Source organism: Aquarana catesbeiana, linkage group LG06 (assembly GCF_042186555.1).
Source record: "Aquarana catesbeiana isolate 2022-GZ linkage group LG06, ASM4218655v1, whole genome shotgun sequence".
Classification (NCBI taxonomy): Eukaryota; Metazoa; Chordata; class Amphibia; order Anura; family Ranidae; genus Aquarana; species Aquarana catesbeiana.
The window spans coordinates 198,649,083-198,662,504 of NC_133329.1; the positions used below are offsets into that span (position 1 = coordinate 198,649,083).

The 13,422-nt window shown below is 42.2% G+C and overlaps 1 protein-coding gene across 10 annotated transcripts in view; it reads right to left on the reverse strand.

Annotated features, from left to right (window-relative positions):
- The window catches only part of VPS35L (VPS35 endosomal protein sorting factor like), a 1,435,757-nt gene that overhangs the window by 1,024,153 nt on the left and 398,182 nt on the right, over window positions 1–13,422 (reverse strand). For all 10 annotated transcript variants that reach the window (XM_073591197.1, XM_073591205.1, XM_073591203.1 and 7 more), the window contains 2 exons: window positions 10,982–11,041; window positions 10,127–10,223 (listed from right to left, as the gene is read on the reverse strand). In XM_073591197.1, coding sequence (XP_073447298.1) covers window positions 10,127–10,223; window positions 10,982–11,041 — 157 coding nt within the window. The remainder of the gene's footprint in view (window positions 1–10,126; window positions 10,224–10,981; window positions 11,042–13,422) is intronic.

Here is a 13,422-nt window from a genome sequence, read left to right on the forward strand (position 1 = left end):
AGCATACAGACGAGCGGACTTTTCGATCGGACTCGAGTCCGTCGGATAGATTTGAAACATGATTCAAATCTAAATCCGTCCAACTTTTGAGAAAACAAAGTCCGCTGGAGCCCACACACGATCGAATTGTCCGACAAAATCCGGTACGCCGGACCAAGTCTGCCGTAAAGTCCGCTTGTGTGTACGCGGCATACGCTGATGACACCCAAATCTGTCTACTCCTCACTCCTTCAGTCTCCTCTCGCATTACTAACTGACATCAGCATGGATGTCACACCACTTCCTTGAACTAAACCTCTCTAAAACGGAGCTATTAATATTCCCCCCTGCCCGTCCCACCGTCCCCCCCCCCCCCCCCTCCATGACTTTTTCTTTAAAATCAACAATGCAACAATCAGTCCCTCCCCTCACGCCAGGGTACTAGGTGTAATCCTAGACTCTGACTTGTCATTTCAGCCTCAAATCCAATTGTTGTCAAAAGTTTGTAGAATTCGCCTCCGTAACATCTCTAAAATTCGCCCTTTTAACAAATGAAACCACCAAGCTCCTCATTCACTCCCTTGTTATCGCTCGCCTTGACTATTGCAACTCTCTTCTCATTGGCCTGCCTCTCCATAGATTGAAGAGGGCATAGCCTGTCATGAATGCTGCTGCCAGACTTATCCACCTTACTAACCACTCAGTGTCTGCCAACCCTCCTCCAATCCCTACACTGGCTCCCAATCACCCAGCAAATTAAATTCAAAATACTAACCACAACATACAAAGCCATGCACAACTCTGCCCCGAGCTACATCACCAATCTTGTCTCCAAATATCACCCAAATCGTCCTCTCCGCTCTTCTCAAGACCTCCTACTCTCAAGCTCTCTCATCTCCTCCTCTCATGCTTGTCTCCAGGATTTCTCCAGAGCCTCTCCCATCCTCTGGAACTCGCTAACTCCACCTGTCCGGCTATCCCCTACTCTTGCTACCTTCAGGCGATCCCTGAAAACTCATCTCTTCAGGAAAGCCTATCACGTCTCTAACTAACCTTTTACCACTTCCATCAGCTCATTCCCCACAGTTACAACCTTTTGTACCACCTGCCCCACCCTATTAGATTGTAAGCTCTTCTGAGCAGGGCCCTCTTAATCCTCCTGTATTTTATTGTATTATAACTGTATTGTCTCCCTTTTATATTGTAAAGCCCTGTGTAAACTGTTGGCACTATATAAATCCTGTATAATAATAATCAGCCCAATCTTTAATAAGATAATTATTTTTGGTGAGTGAGATTCCATTATCTGAAGATTTCCCAGTTGTTTCTCAGAATTAAATTCAACTATACCACCTTTTGGATTTTATTGAAATTCTATTTTTTTTTACCCACTCCTCCTCCCTTAGGCCAGTTATAAACGGCCTTGGATTGAAGTGGTTTTACGAGGATCATGACTGCAACGGCCATGATCATGGTGCAGTTCTTTCAGACGATGATTCTTTTAGGTTAAAGTGATCTGAGTGGCTATACAGCTGCCTGATAGTGTCCATCTCTCCCCACCCCTTTACCAGGCTCTCCCATCCCATTGAGAAAACCGGTATGGATGTGACCATCGGCTTTTCATAACACAGCGAGGAGAACGGATGTTGTTCCTCCCACTGTGTAAATCGATCTGATGTAAACAAGTCATTACCAGCTTGTGAAAGCATCTGATTAAATTGATTTTGGTTTGACCAGATGCTTTGGAGGCCAGGGGAGAAATATCGGGTCTAATTTCCCAGATATCTCAAGGACCTGTCATGGACCATGCTATCACAAGGGGATGTTGTTAGTCTCCAGTGATTGCAATAGAGTTGAATTAAAAAGGTACCATGTAAAAAAAAAAAAAAAAAAAAAAAAAAAAGAGAGAAAGTAAAGCCCCTCACACCCTGATGCTCACACGGAAATGCAAACGCACATGTAGGTTCCGCACGCATATGTAAAAGGTGAGCGCACCACACGAAGTACTGCCGCAAGAGCAATAATTCTAGCAACAGACTCCCTGTGTACCTCTCAGCTGGTAACCTGTAAAGCCTTTGAGAATGTTGCCTATGGAAATTTTTAGGTACCGTAGTTTGGCGCAGTTCCATGGGTGTATTCAATTTTAAAAGCGTGACATGTTGGGTATCTACTTAGCGCAAAACCTTTTATATGTTACGGAAAACTGGGTATTATATTGTGTTTGTCAAACCGCTGGGCAAATATTGTGCAACATAAAAATTTGCAGCAACCACCATTTTATTGTCCAGTTTCTCTGCTTAAAAAAAAGATCTATTGTTTCGGAGTTTCAAAGTAATTTTCTAGCAAAAAAAAAGCAGATTTTTACATGTACAAGAGAAAATGTAAAAACTGGCCCAGACTGCAACAAATGAAAGCAGAGTTCCACCCAAAAATGGAACTTCCGCTTTTCCGGTTTCTCCCCTCCCCCTCTGGTGTTACATTTGACACCTTTGAGGGGGGAGCAGATACCTGTCTAATACAGGTATTCACTCCCATTTCCGGCGATAGATCGCCGCAGATTCAGCAGCAATCTACACCATGTCTGGCCCCTCCTCTGTCTTCTGGGAGACACACAGGTCCCAGAAGACAGCAGGGACCAGTGAGGACACGCGGCGCGACTCGCGCATGCACAGTAGGGAACCAGGCGGTGAAGCTGCAAGGCTTCACTTCCTGATTCCCTTACTGAAGATGCTGGCGCCTGCACCCGGGAGCCGAGGGACAGATCGGCTTCGTGTGAGGACATCGCAAGCGCCATGGACAGGTAAGTATCCTAATTTGTAGCTGCTGACTTTTAATATTTTTTTCTTGGTGCAACGCCACTTTAATCACACAAACGGTGTGGATGGGACTCTTGGTGTTATTTTATTTTGTAGCATTTTATTTTGTATTTTAAGTTTTGCAACTTTAATTTAGACATATTGACACTTTGAGCAGGGTTATCAATATACAGCTGCTAAAACTGATTTGCACGGTGGTGTTATTTCAAACAGTGTGGAAGGAATAATTGTATTAATCATTTAAAGAGAACTGGCACACAGGGTTTTCACAAACAATACTCGCACTAGCAGTTATACGTTAGCCAAACCAGGCAATACCCCATAGAGAGTAAATGCACAGTTGCACTCAGTCTCCTCATTGACACTAATCTGCATGCAATGGGACTGGTCATTGAATTCTCTCAAAGAAAACCGCTGAAATTACATAGAACAGGAAGGTGCAGACACACAATACAATCTCACTCTGATTAGTAGTGACTTCCCATCAAATTTATATGCAATAATACAGTACCTACAGTAACTATACCACACGCCTTTCAGATCTGTGCATTCTTAGAGCAATCTGAAAACAGTTTATTAATGTTTTTATTTAATATCTCATCATACAGTACAGGACACAGGCAAAGTATTCATACATCATGGCATGTTCCCAGGCTATGAATAAGAAAGGTGGGCAACAATGAAACAGAACTGTTCTAGCAAGCCCAAATTAAGTCACAAAACCTCAGAATGCTGCTACGAAAACCTTGTGGCCAGACTGGATGTCCACCTGGTAAAACTTTTGAAAAAATATGAACAGAAGATCAGGTAGCAGCCTTACACAGGTTACACAGGGTCATGTTGCCAAAATGCCCAGAAAACACACACCAATCTGGCGGAATGGGCACATAAAAGATAAAAGGAGATCTCTTAGATTGTAAGCTTGTGTTCAGATTCCTTCTGATAAGATGGTGGACTTTGAAGCAGGGTGTCCCTTGTAAGGTCCAGAGGCCAGGACAAATATTGGGAATCTCTTGGTCTGATCAGAGCAGTTTGATATATACTCTAATGGCTCTGACTATATCCAGGCAATGTAGAGAGATTTAATTTGCATGCTAAGAACAGTGCATAATGATGGGAGGATAATGTCCTCCATTGAGGTGGAATGCGGAAAATCGTCTTCAGAAGAAAGGTTGGCCTTGGGTGCAAGACAACCTTGTCATATGAAGTATGAGGAAAGGCTCTTTACGCGAAAGGGTTGCCATCTGGAAGACATGATCGTGACCAAAAAAGGCTAAATTTTAGAGATCCTCTAGCACACGTCAAACACAAGGCCTGTGGGTCAAATTTAGCCCGCCAGGCCATTTCACGTGGCCCTTGCACCCAGGGCTTTTTTTCAGCCGGAAGGTGGCATAACTCTGGAATGCTCTCTCCACTGTCATTGTAAACGCGAAAGCCTTCTGTGTTTCACAAGGACAGCTTTCCGCTCAGCGGTTCTCACAGATGCAGATGCAGTGTGGGATAGGGCATCACATAGCACGCTACACTGCGATCTCCATCTGTACCCAAGTGCCCATATGCCAACCAATGATCTCTCTGTAAGAGAGAGAGAGAGAGAGAGACAGAACTGCCTACATTGCTGGGAGGTACTAGGGCTGGGTAGGTGAGATGCAAGGAAGCTTTGCGGTGGGGGTTTGGTTGGGAACCAGGGCTGTAGAGCTGAAAAGGAGGTGAAAACGAGGTGAAAAGGCTGCAGAGCTCAGTAAAAAAGCATCTAGGTATTGACACAGACACCATCTGCAGGAGGAAAAGTATGCGGGGCAATACAATCAATTTAATGTTCGTGCGGCTAATCCATGTGAAAGTTGTTCTATCCCAGGATTGTACATCCTGGCGGATCTTCTGAAGTAGGGAAGCATAATTGTGTGTGTAAAGGGAATCTAGACAGTTGATAAGTTAAATGCCCAGTTATTTTATGGAGGTGGAAGCCCAAGTAAATGTGAAAGCTCTCCTTCAAGGTAGTAGCAAGAGCTGGGGGGACATCGGCAGAATTTCAGATTTTGCATAATTTAACCGAAAATTGGACACTTGGCCGTAAGCGGTTATTTCCTCCATCAGGTTATGCAAGGAGACAAGGGGGTCCATGACACGGAAAAGAATCGGCATAGGCCAATAATTTATGTTGCACTAAACTGACAGGCTCCTTTGATACTCCGATTAGCTCAGATTCTTTGGAGCAGCAGTTCTAATAGCAGAGTGAACAAAAGGGTTGAAAGCGGGCACCCCTGACTCGTGCCATTCCGAATGGAAAACTATGTGGAAAGGACATCATTCACCTTGACCTGGGTAGTAAGGGATGCGTAGAGTGCCAAGATCCAGCGTAAAATAGAGGGACCCAGGCCCAACCGCACCAGGAAAGCCCTGAGAAAGTCCCAATCCACCCGATCGAAAGCTTTCTCAGCGTCAGTAGAAAGGATCAGGTATGGGGATGGACAACCATGTGCTCAGGCCCAATGGACAAGCTGGAGAGCCCTAATAGAGTTATCCCTAGCCTCTCAGCCTACAATAAAGCCTGTCTGCTCAGGGTGAACTATCGAGGGGAGAAGATATTTCAGTAGATTGGCGAGAATTTTCGCAAAGATCTTTATGTCTACGTTTAGTAGAGATATTGGCCTATAATTTTGGGGGGAGGGAATGATCCTTCTCTTCCTTTGAAAGAACCGTGATGTGAGCCAATGAGGCACCTTGAGGGGAAAAAACCCTTGGAAGCCAGAGATTTAAACATGCACATATGTGCCAGAGCTTAGTAAAAAAACTTCAGGTAGTAAGCTTTAGTAAAACTGTCCGGCCCTAGGATTTTCCCTTTTGGCAGAGACTTCATAGTGACCAGCAACTCTGTTGTGGATATAGAGATTTCTAAGTAAGCCTGTTGTTTGGGAGATAAGTAAGAAGGCCTGAGGAGGATAGAGAAGCTTCAATGCGTGACTGCTTATTTTTCTATGTCCCAGGTTATACAGGGCAGCGTAGTAATAGAAGCGATTTTTAAGGGAAGGTGCACCGTTTTTTCTCATCGACGACTGTAAATTACAACCGTGAGCAGAGGCGCGGTGTTTTTGAAGAGCCCTCGCCAACATCCTGCTACATTTGTTGCTATATTTATAGTACTTATGAGCAGCAAAACGTAACCGCTGGCTAATACATCGGTCTAAAGGTCCAGAGAAAAGTGTTCGCAGTGCCGTCAGGCAGTTAAGCGCCTCTGAATCGGCCCGCCGCTTATATTTCAATTCAGCCTGCTGCAGAGCCGACAGAACTCGCTGGACCTCTGCCTCCCTCTCCTTTTTTAACCTAGAACCCCAAGCAATTAGGCCCCATTCACACCTGAGTGTTTTGTAGCTTGAAGCCTGAAGCTACAAAACGCTGGAGGGGAAAAAATCTATTATTCCCTATAGAGATGGTTCACATCTCCACTCCAAAACACCTGAAGCTAGAAGCTCCAAAATGCCTGAAGCTCAAACAAGTTCTGGAACTTTTTTTTAGGCAGATTACAGGCGTTTTTCTGCTTTTTACATTGGTGACCTTTTGACCTGTACAAAATTGCGGCAAAAACGTGCAACTTTCTGCCTGAAACCACTACGCACAGGTGTGAATGGGGCCTTAGGGAGCCTGGTACCACAGCCTTGTTAAAAGCGCTTACTGAATCCTGAAGTGTATTGCGCCGCCTCTTGAGGATATCTGGGGGATCTATCTTTTTCAGTCTTGACTGCTGCTCACACTGGACTTTTTCCCTTCTATTGTGATAGATGATATATTATAATATATATATATATATATATATATATATATATATATATATATATATATATATATATATATATATACACACATATACACACACACAAACACACAGTATCTCATAAAAGTCAGTACACCCCTTACATTTTTGTAAATATTTTATTATATCTATTCATGTGACAACACTGATAAAATGACACTTTGCTACAATGTAAAGTAGTGAGTGTACAACTTGTATAACACTGTAAATTTGCTGTCCCCTCAAAATAACTCAGCTATTAATGTCTAAACTGCTGGCAACAAAAGTGAGTATTCCCTAAGCGAAAATGTCCAAATTGGGCCCAAAATGTGAATATTTTGTGTGGCCATCGTTATTTTCCAACACTGCCTTAACCCACTTGGGCATGGAGTTCACCAAAGCTTCACAGATTGCCACTGGAATCCTCTTCCACTCCTCCATGATGACATCACGGAGCTGGTGGATGTTAGAGACCTTGCGCTCTTCCATCTTCCGTTTGAGGATGCCCCACAGATACTCAATAGGGTTTAGGTCTGGAGACATGCTTGGCCAGTCCATCACCTATTCCCTCAGCTTCTTTAGCAAGGCAGTGGTCATCTTGGAGGTGTGCTTGGGGTCGTTATGTTGGAATACTGGCCTGCGGCCCATTCTCCGAAGGGAGAGGATCATGCCCTGCTTCAGCATGTCACAGTTCATGTTGGCATTCATGGTTCCCTCAATGAACTGTAGCTCCCCAGTGCCCGCAACACTCATGCAGCCCCAGACCATGACACTCCCACCACCATGCTTGACTGTAGGCAAAACACACTTGTCTTGGTACTCCTCACCTGGTTGCCACCACACACGCTTGACACCATCTGAACCAAATAAGTTTATCTTGGTTTTATCAGACCACAGGGCATGGTTCCAATAATTCATGTCCATAGTCTGCTTGTCTTCAGCAAACTGTTTGTGGGCTTTCTTGTGCATCATCTTTAGAAGAGACTTCCTTCTGGGATAACAGCCGTGCAGACCAATTTGAAGCAGTGTCTGTATGGTATGAGCACCGACAGGCTGACCCCCCACCCCTTCAACATCTGCAGCAATGCTGGTAGCACTCATACGTCTATTTCCCAAAGACAACCTCTGGATATGACGCTGAGCACGTGCACTCAACTTCTTTGGTTGACTATGCTGAGGCCTGTTCTGAGTGGAACATGTCCTGTTAAACCACTGTATGGTATTGGCCACCGTGCTGCAGTTCAGTTTCAGAGTCTTGGCAATCTTCTTATAGCCTAGGCCATCTTTATGTGGAGCAACAATTCTTTTTTTTCAGATCCCCAGGGAGTTCTTTGCCATGTTGAACTCCAGTGACCAGTATGAGAGAGTGAGAGTGATAACACCAAATTTAACACACCTGCTCCCCATTCACACCTGAGACCTTGTAACACTAACAAATCACATCACACCAAGGAGGGGAAATGACTTATTGGGCCCAATTTGGACATTTTCACTTAGGGGTGTACTCACTTTTGTTGCCAGCGATTTAGACATTTATGACTGTGTGTTGATTTATTTTGAGGGGACAGCAAATTTACACTGTACACTCACTACTTTATATTGTAGCAAAGTGTCATTTCTTCAGAGTTGTCACATGAAAAGATTTAAAATATGTACAAAAATGTGAGCGGTGTACTCACTTTTGTGAGATACTGTGCATATATAAAAAAAAACTAACACTACACACACAGTATATACTGTATTTCTTGCTATTTTTACCCAATATGCGGTTTCATTACTTCCAGAGAAGAAATGCAACTCAGATAGGAGGATAATAACAGAAGAGAAAAGAGAAGCGTCTCTAGTGCAGACAATATAAGAAATTTATAAATAGATAACCATGGGCAATTCACATTCTAGGTGTAGATAAAAGGCTCATCATATTTGGAGAAAGCCGGGATGTCAGCACTGAATGTCCTCAAGGAGGACCACCAGGGTCTGCCCCGGGCTGCGGAGGGCACAGCACGGCAGCGGACCCTGATGGTCCTCCTAGCAAACATCCAGCAGTGACATCCCACCTTTCTCCAAATATGAGGAGCCTTTTATCTACACTATGAGTATGAGTTGCCCATAGTTATCCACTTATAAATAAATTGTTAATATTGTCTGCACATGATGGCACTTTTCTTTTCTCTGTCAGTTTCCATAGAGCCTGCTTCTGCTCATGTGAAGAGCTTGTCCTGGTGCTGGTGTTTGGATTTCTTACACAGACTTATTGCATGAACGCAGGGACTTTTAACCCATTCATAGACATTTTCTATTATGGCTCAGATTGTTCAATGTAAGGTCTATAGTCACTCTGTAGTGCCTACTCTTGCTCTACTCATTCAGATAGGAGTATAGCCCTGCCCTGAACCTCCACCAACCTAATCTCCAATATTATTAATTATTTATATTATCATTTTTTTTAAGTTATATTTTTTCGCTCAGCCAGATTCCTCCATTCACACAAAAGAGAAGGGTGAAGGATTCCTCTCCATTGGGACACTGTATTCTAAATACATTGATCAGCGGCTACAGCCCCTGATCGTTCAAAATTTTCCCAATTGTCCCTTCAACAGAAGAAGATTAAAGTTGATCAAGTGGGGACTGACAAATATTGATCAAATTTCAAACCATGTATGACCAGCATTACTCCCTGAGCTACTAGGGTAGCTTTAAATTAGAATAGCAGCTGGGCAAGAGATATGTGAGAAAAAGTGGGATAAAGGTTTACATTGAAGGATATCTAATAAACTGTATTCTCCAAAGGATTTCATTTTCCCAAAAAATACAAATTCCTGCATGAAAACGGAAGTTACAGCTAGGAAGACACAACTCCCCCCCCCCCACAATTGTTACTGCAATTGGGTTACACGATAAAAAAAATAGGTAACTACAAAGAGCACTTAAAAGTCTAACTGAACCCTCTCATATTACATATTATCACTGTAATGAAGTCAGGATGCATGGACAGTAATACATACAAGTTTTTTTTTTTTTTTTGTTTTTTTTTATACCACTCTTCTGCAGCAATGGTAAAAATACCCTGTGATCGCTTAACATTTAAAAAAGGTTCAATTAAACTTGGTGCTAGTTACAAAATAACTTATATAGTTCATGACTTAATCAGCAGTATTGATATAATGTAAAACTAAAAGGCAATTTTTCTTTTTTGCCACCTGTGTCTCTTTGGGGAGATTTCCCTTCACTTCCTGTCATATAGCCAAAACAAGAAGTGAGGGAAATCTCTGGCTGTCACCAAAAATAGTGTCCCCGCAGGAAGATTTTACCTCAATTCCTGTGCTGGTGACAACACAAAATTGGGGATCCTCTTTTACTATTGGTTAGAACGTAACAAAAAGACAAATCCACATGGTGAATCTCCCTAATGTGGGCACAGATTGCAATAAAAAAAAAAAAACGAATCCTAATAAGAATAAAAAACAATAGTGATATCCACAAACAGGCAAACACATTACATTGTTACAGAATCATAGTATGCCATTCCTATAAAGGATACAATCTGGGTACAAGCTCACGTATAGAAGCAATCTTGAAAAACCAGTTCAAACAAGTCTCCTTTGCAGTATCATTCACATAGTCTGTGGTGAAGTTTGCTAAAAAAAAAAAAAAAAAAAAAAAAGTTGTCAACATACTGTACATATAACAGACAATGCTGACATTGTGATTTCCATTTTATTTTGTCTAAAAGTGTCCACCCAATGTCTGTAGTTCTGACAGCTTTAGGTAAAACTCAAGGTTAAGGTTGATCACAAAGGTAACCTTGAGACAATGTGATCTTGTCACCAACTAGGGTCCAAGATGGAAAGATTTGTTTTATTCGTCATGTTGTCCGTGTTTATGCCATCAGAATGGTTCTGCTTCATAACCGAAGCAATGTTCTAATAGAAGATTAGGGGCTTAATCTTCTAAAATAAAAGCTGAAATCTTGTAGACCTAACACAATTTATTAAATATTATCCATGCTAAAAAGCATACAAAGCCAATAGAATACCAGGTACAGGAGGTGCAGTGTGCCCCAGATAGACCTAGCTTTTGGACAACAACCAGGCAGCTTATACAATGTTTGCAAAAATCCATTTGAAAGAGTTCACAGATTTGCATCACACCAATATTAGCAATTTCTTTCAATTCAACTATTTTTAAAGAGATTGCCTGTATATATCAGTGCAAGTGTTTGTACACCTACCTGCTACCTTACCTCACCTGTGTTTAGTCTCTGAAGTAAAGATGGGAGAAGCCTAGCAACAGGGCTGTACATTAGTCAAAGCCATCATCAAGTCCCTGCAGCCCCCCACATTTTGGACAAAAGCTGTACATTACACAATGACATCAAGCATATCAAATATATTACCGGGTAAAGCTGACTGGTTATCCGTACACATTGACATAATGCGCTCATACACAAGCTTTCCTGCAATAGAACAACATTAGCATAAGTCATTTAAAAGATAAATGATAAATACAGAAACGGCAAAACATAAAAAAATTACTTGTAAATTTCTTATCCAGGAGTAGAGTACAGGACACAAACATTTGTACTCCTAGACCATGGGTTCTATGCAGGCTAAAAATTGGTACCATTTCTAGGGATAACCCTAGAACATACTGTATAACCACACCCATTCCTTTCACTTAAAAGGTAGATGATTATCCCATGTACCACATTGAAGTAGTTGTAAAGGCAGAAGTTTTACCTTCCTGCTAGAATGCAGCAAGGTAAAAAACAAAAAACAAACTCTGTATGAAGCTCCATCCACAACTTCCCCCTAAATACATACCCAAGCCAGATTTTGATCCAGCGATGTGCATGCTCGCTCCTCATTGGCTCAGATACAGATTGGCTGATGTCAATCAGAGTAGAGCTGCACGATTCTGGCTAAAATGAGAATCACGATTTTTTTGCTTAGAGGATAGATCACGATTCTCTCACGATTCTCGCGGTGTAACATCATCTTTCACATTAAAACAAAAAAAAATTGCGCTAACTTTACTGTTTCTTTTTTTTTATTTACTGAAGTGTATTTTTTCCCAAAAAATTGCATTTGAAAGACCGCTGGGCAAATACAGTGCGACATAAAATATTGCAGCAATTGCCATTTTATTCCATATTATAAAATATTAGAATATATATATATATATATATATATATATATATATATATATATATATTATCTCTAATGTTTGGGGGTTCCAAGTAATTTTTTTTAGCAAAAAATATTGATTTTAACTTAAGAAAGAAGTGTCAGAAAAAGATTTAGACTTTAAGTGGTTAAACTTCCTGCATTTACACGTTGTTTAAAGCTTGGCAGATTGCCCAGATTATTTGTTTACACAGAGAAGTTTATCCCTTTGATCTAAGAAGGAAGTTAGATACAATGTTTCAAGTTCTAAACTTGGCAGAATGCCTGGATGTTTTCTTTTGACAGCTGAGTGAGCAGATAATCTCTCCACTTGTTTATATGAAAGAATCGTCAAACTCAGCAGGAGAGATCGTCAGGGGAGGTGAATCGAGATCACGATTTTTTAACGATTAATTGTGCAGCTCTAAATCAGAGTCAATGATAAAAGAGCAAAGGGGGGCAGGGCGGGGTCCGAGCCCTGCTCTGTGTCCCTTATGAACAGGGGGGGGGGGGGACAAGAGCACCAGCGGGCAATCAAGATAAGGAGGATCGGGTCTGCTCTTTGCATAACCTTGCAAAGAGCAGGTTAGTATGACATGTTTGTAAAGGTATGTTTTTTATTAAAACAATCACTTTAAGACAATGGAGAGAATTTCCGTGGAATATTTTTATCAGGCAAAAAAGGGAAGAACAATGTCCTAGTTAAGGAGGAAAGCAGAACCTACCTTGGGAGGAAAAGTAGGCCTTAGACCTCAGGAAGGCCTTATTCCTGTTTAACACAAAGAAAGACAGAGCAATGTGTGTAACACCCTGCACAAAGGCCATAACCAAGAACTGAGAGGTCAGCAGTCTCTGAAATAGCCAGAGCCAAGACTGGCCTGTTGATGGTGCCCAGTCCCAAATGCTGGTCCACGCCAGACTAGAGGAAGGGCAGCATGCATCCCATTGAGTACTTCATAGGATGGCATTTCCTAGCTTTGCAAAATAAGCCTTTGAAATGCTACAGCAGATTTTGTGAGACATCTACTTCCAATCCTTCTGGAGCACATGGATAACCAAACCCAATAGGCCCTATCCCTTAGGACCTTGGTACCAAAAGCCAAGCCGTTGGAAGCCAGAGACCCAGAAGTAGGATGGTGGACCAGCACTTGGGACAGATGATCTTGAAGATCCGGAAGGAGCCACTGAGAGTCTGCCAGGAATCTGAGGTGGTCTGCTGAAAAGAGATTTTCCGAGATGCTCACCATCTCGATACTGTAGAGCAGACGAAAGACAGTTTTTCAGGGAAAGGTGTAGATCAGGTGAATTGATTCCTTGGAGTCACTAGAAAACCTATTGAAGACTCGAGGGTCCCTGGACCTACTGAATTCTGGTCAGGTGGCTGTTGTAATTTAAAGTGTAGGTTTACCCAAAACCTAACTAACTTGATCTATTCACAGCCACATTCTGAACCTAATCTAAGCCCTGTAAAGAGGAATTCACTGTACTTACTTTTTCTGAAACCGATCTGGTCCTGTCTCCAGCAGCGGAAGCTGTGTGCAGGAGAGAACTAACAATGGCTGTGAAATGCCTGGGAAGTGACGTCACCCATAGAGTTACTATGGGGGTTCCATTGTTGGCTGCCTCTCCTGCACACGCCTACACTGCTGCCGCTGACAGCTCAGCGTGGAAT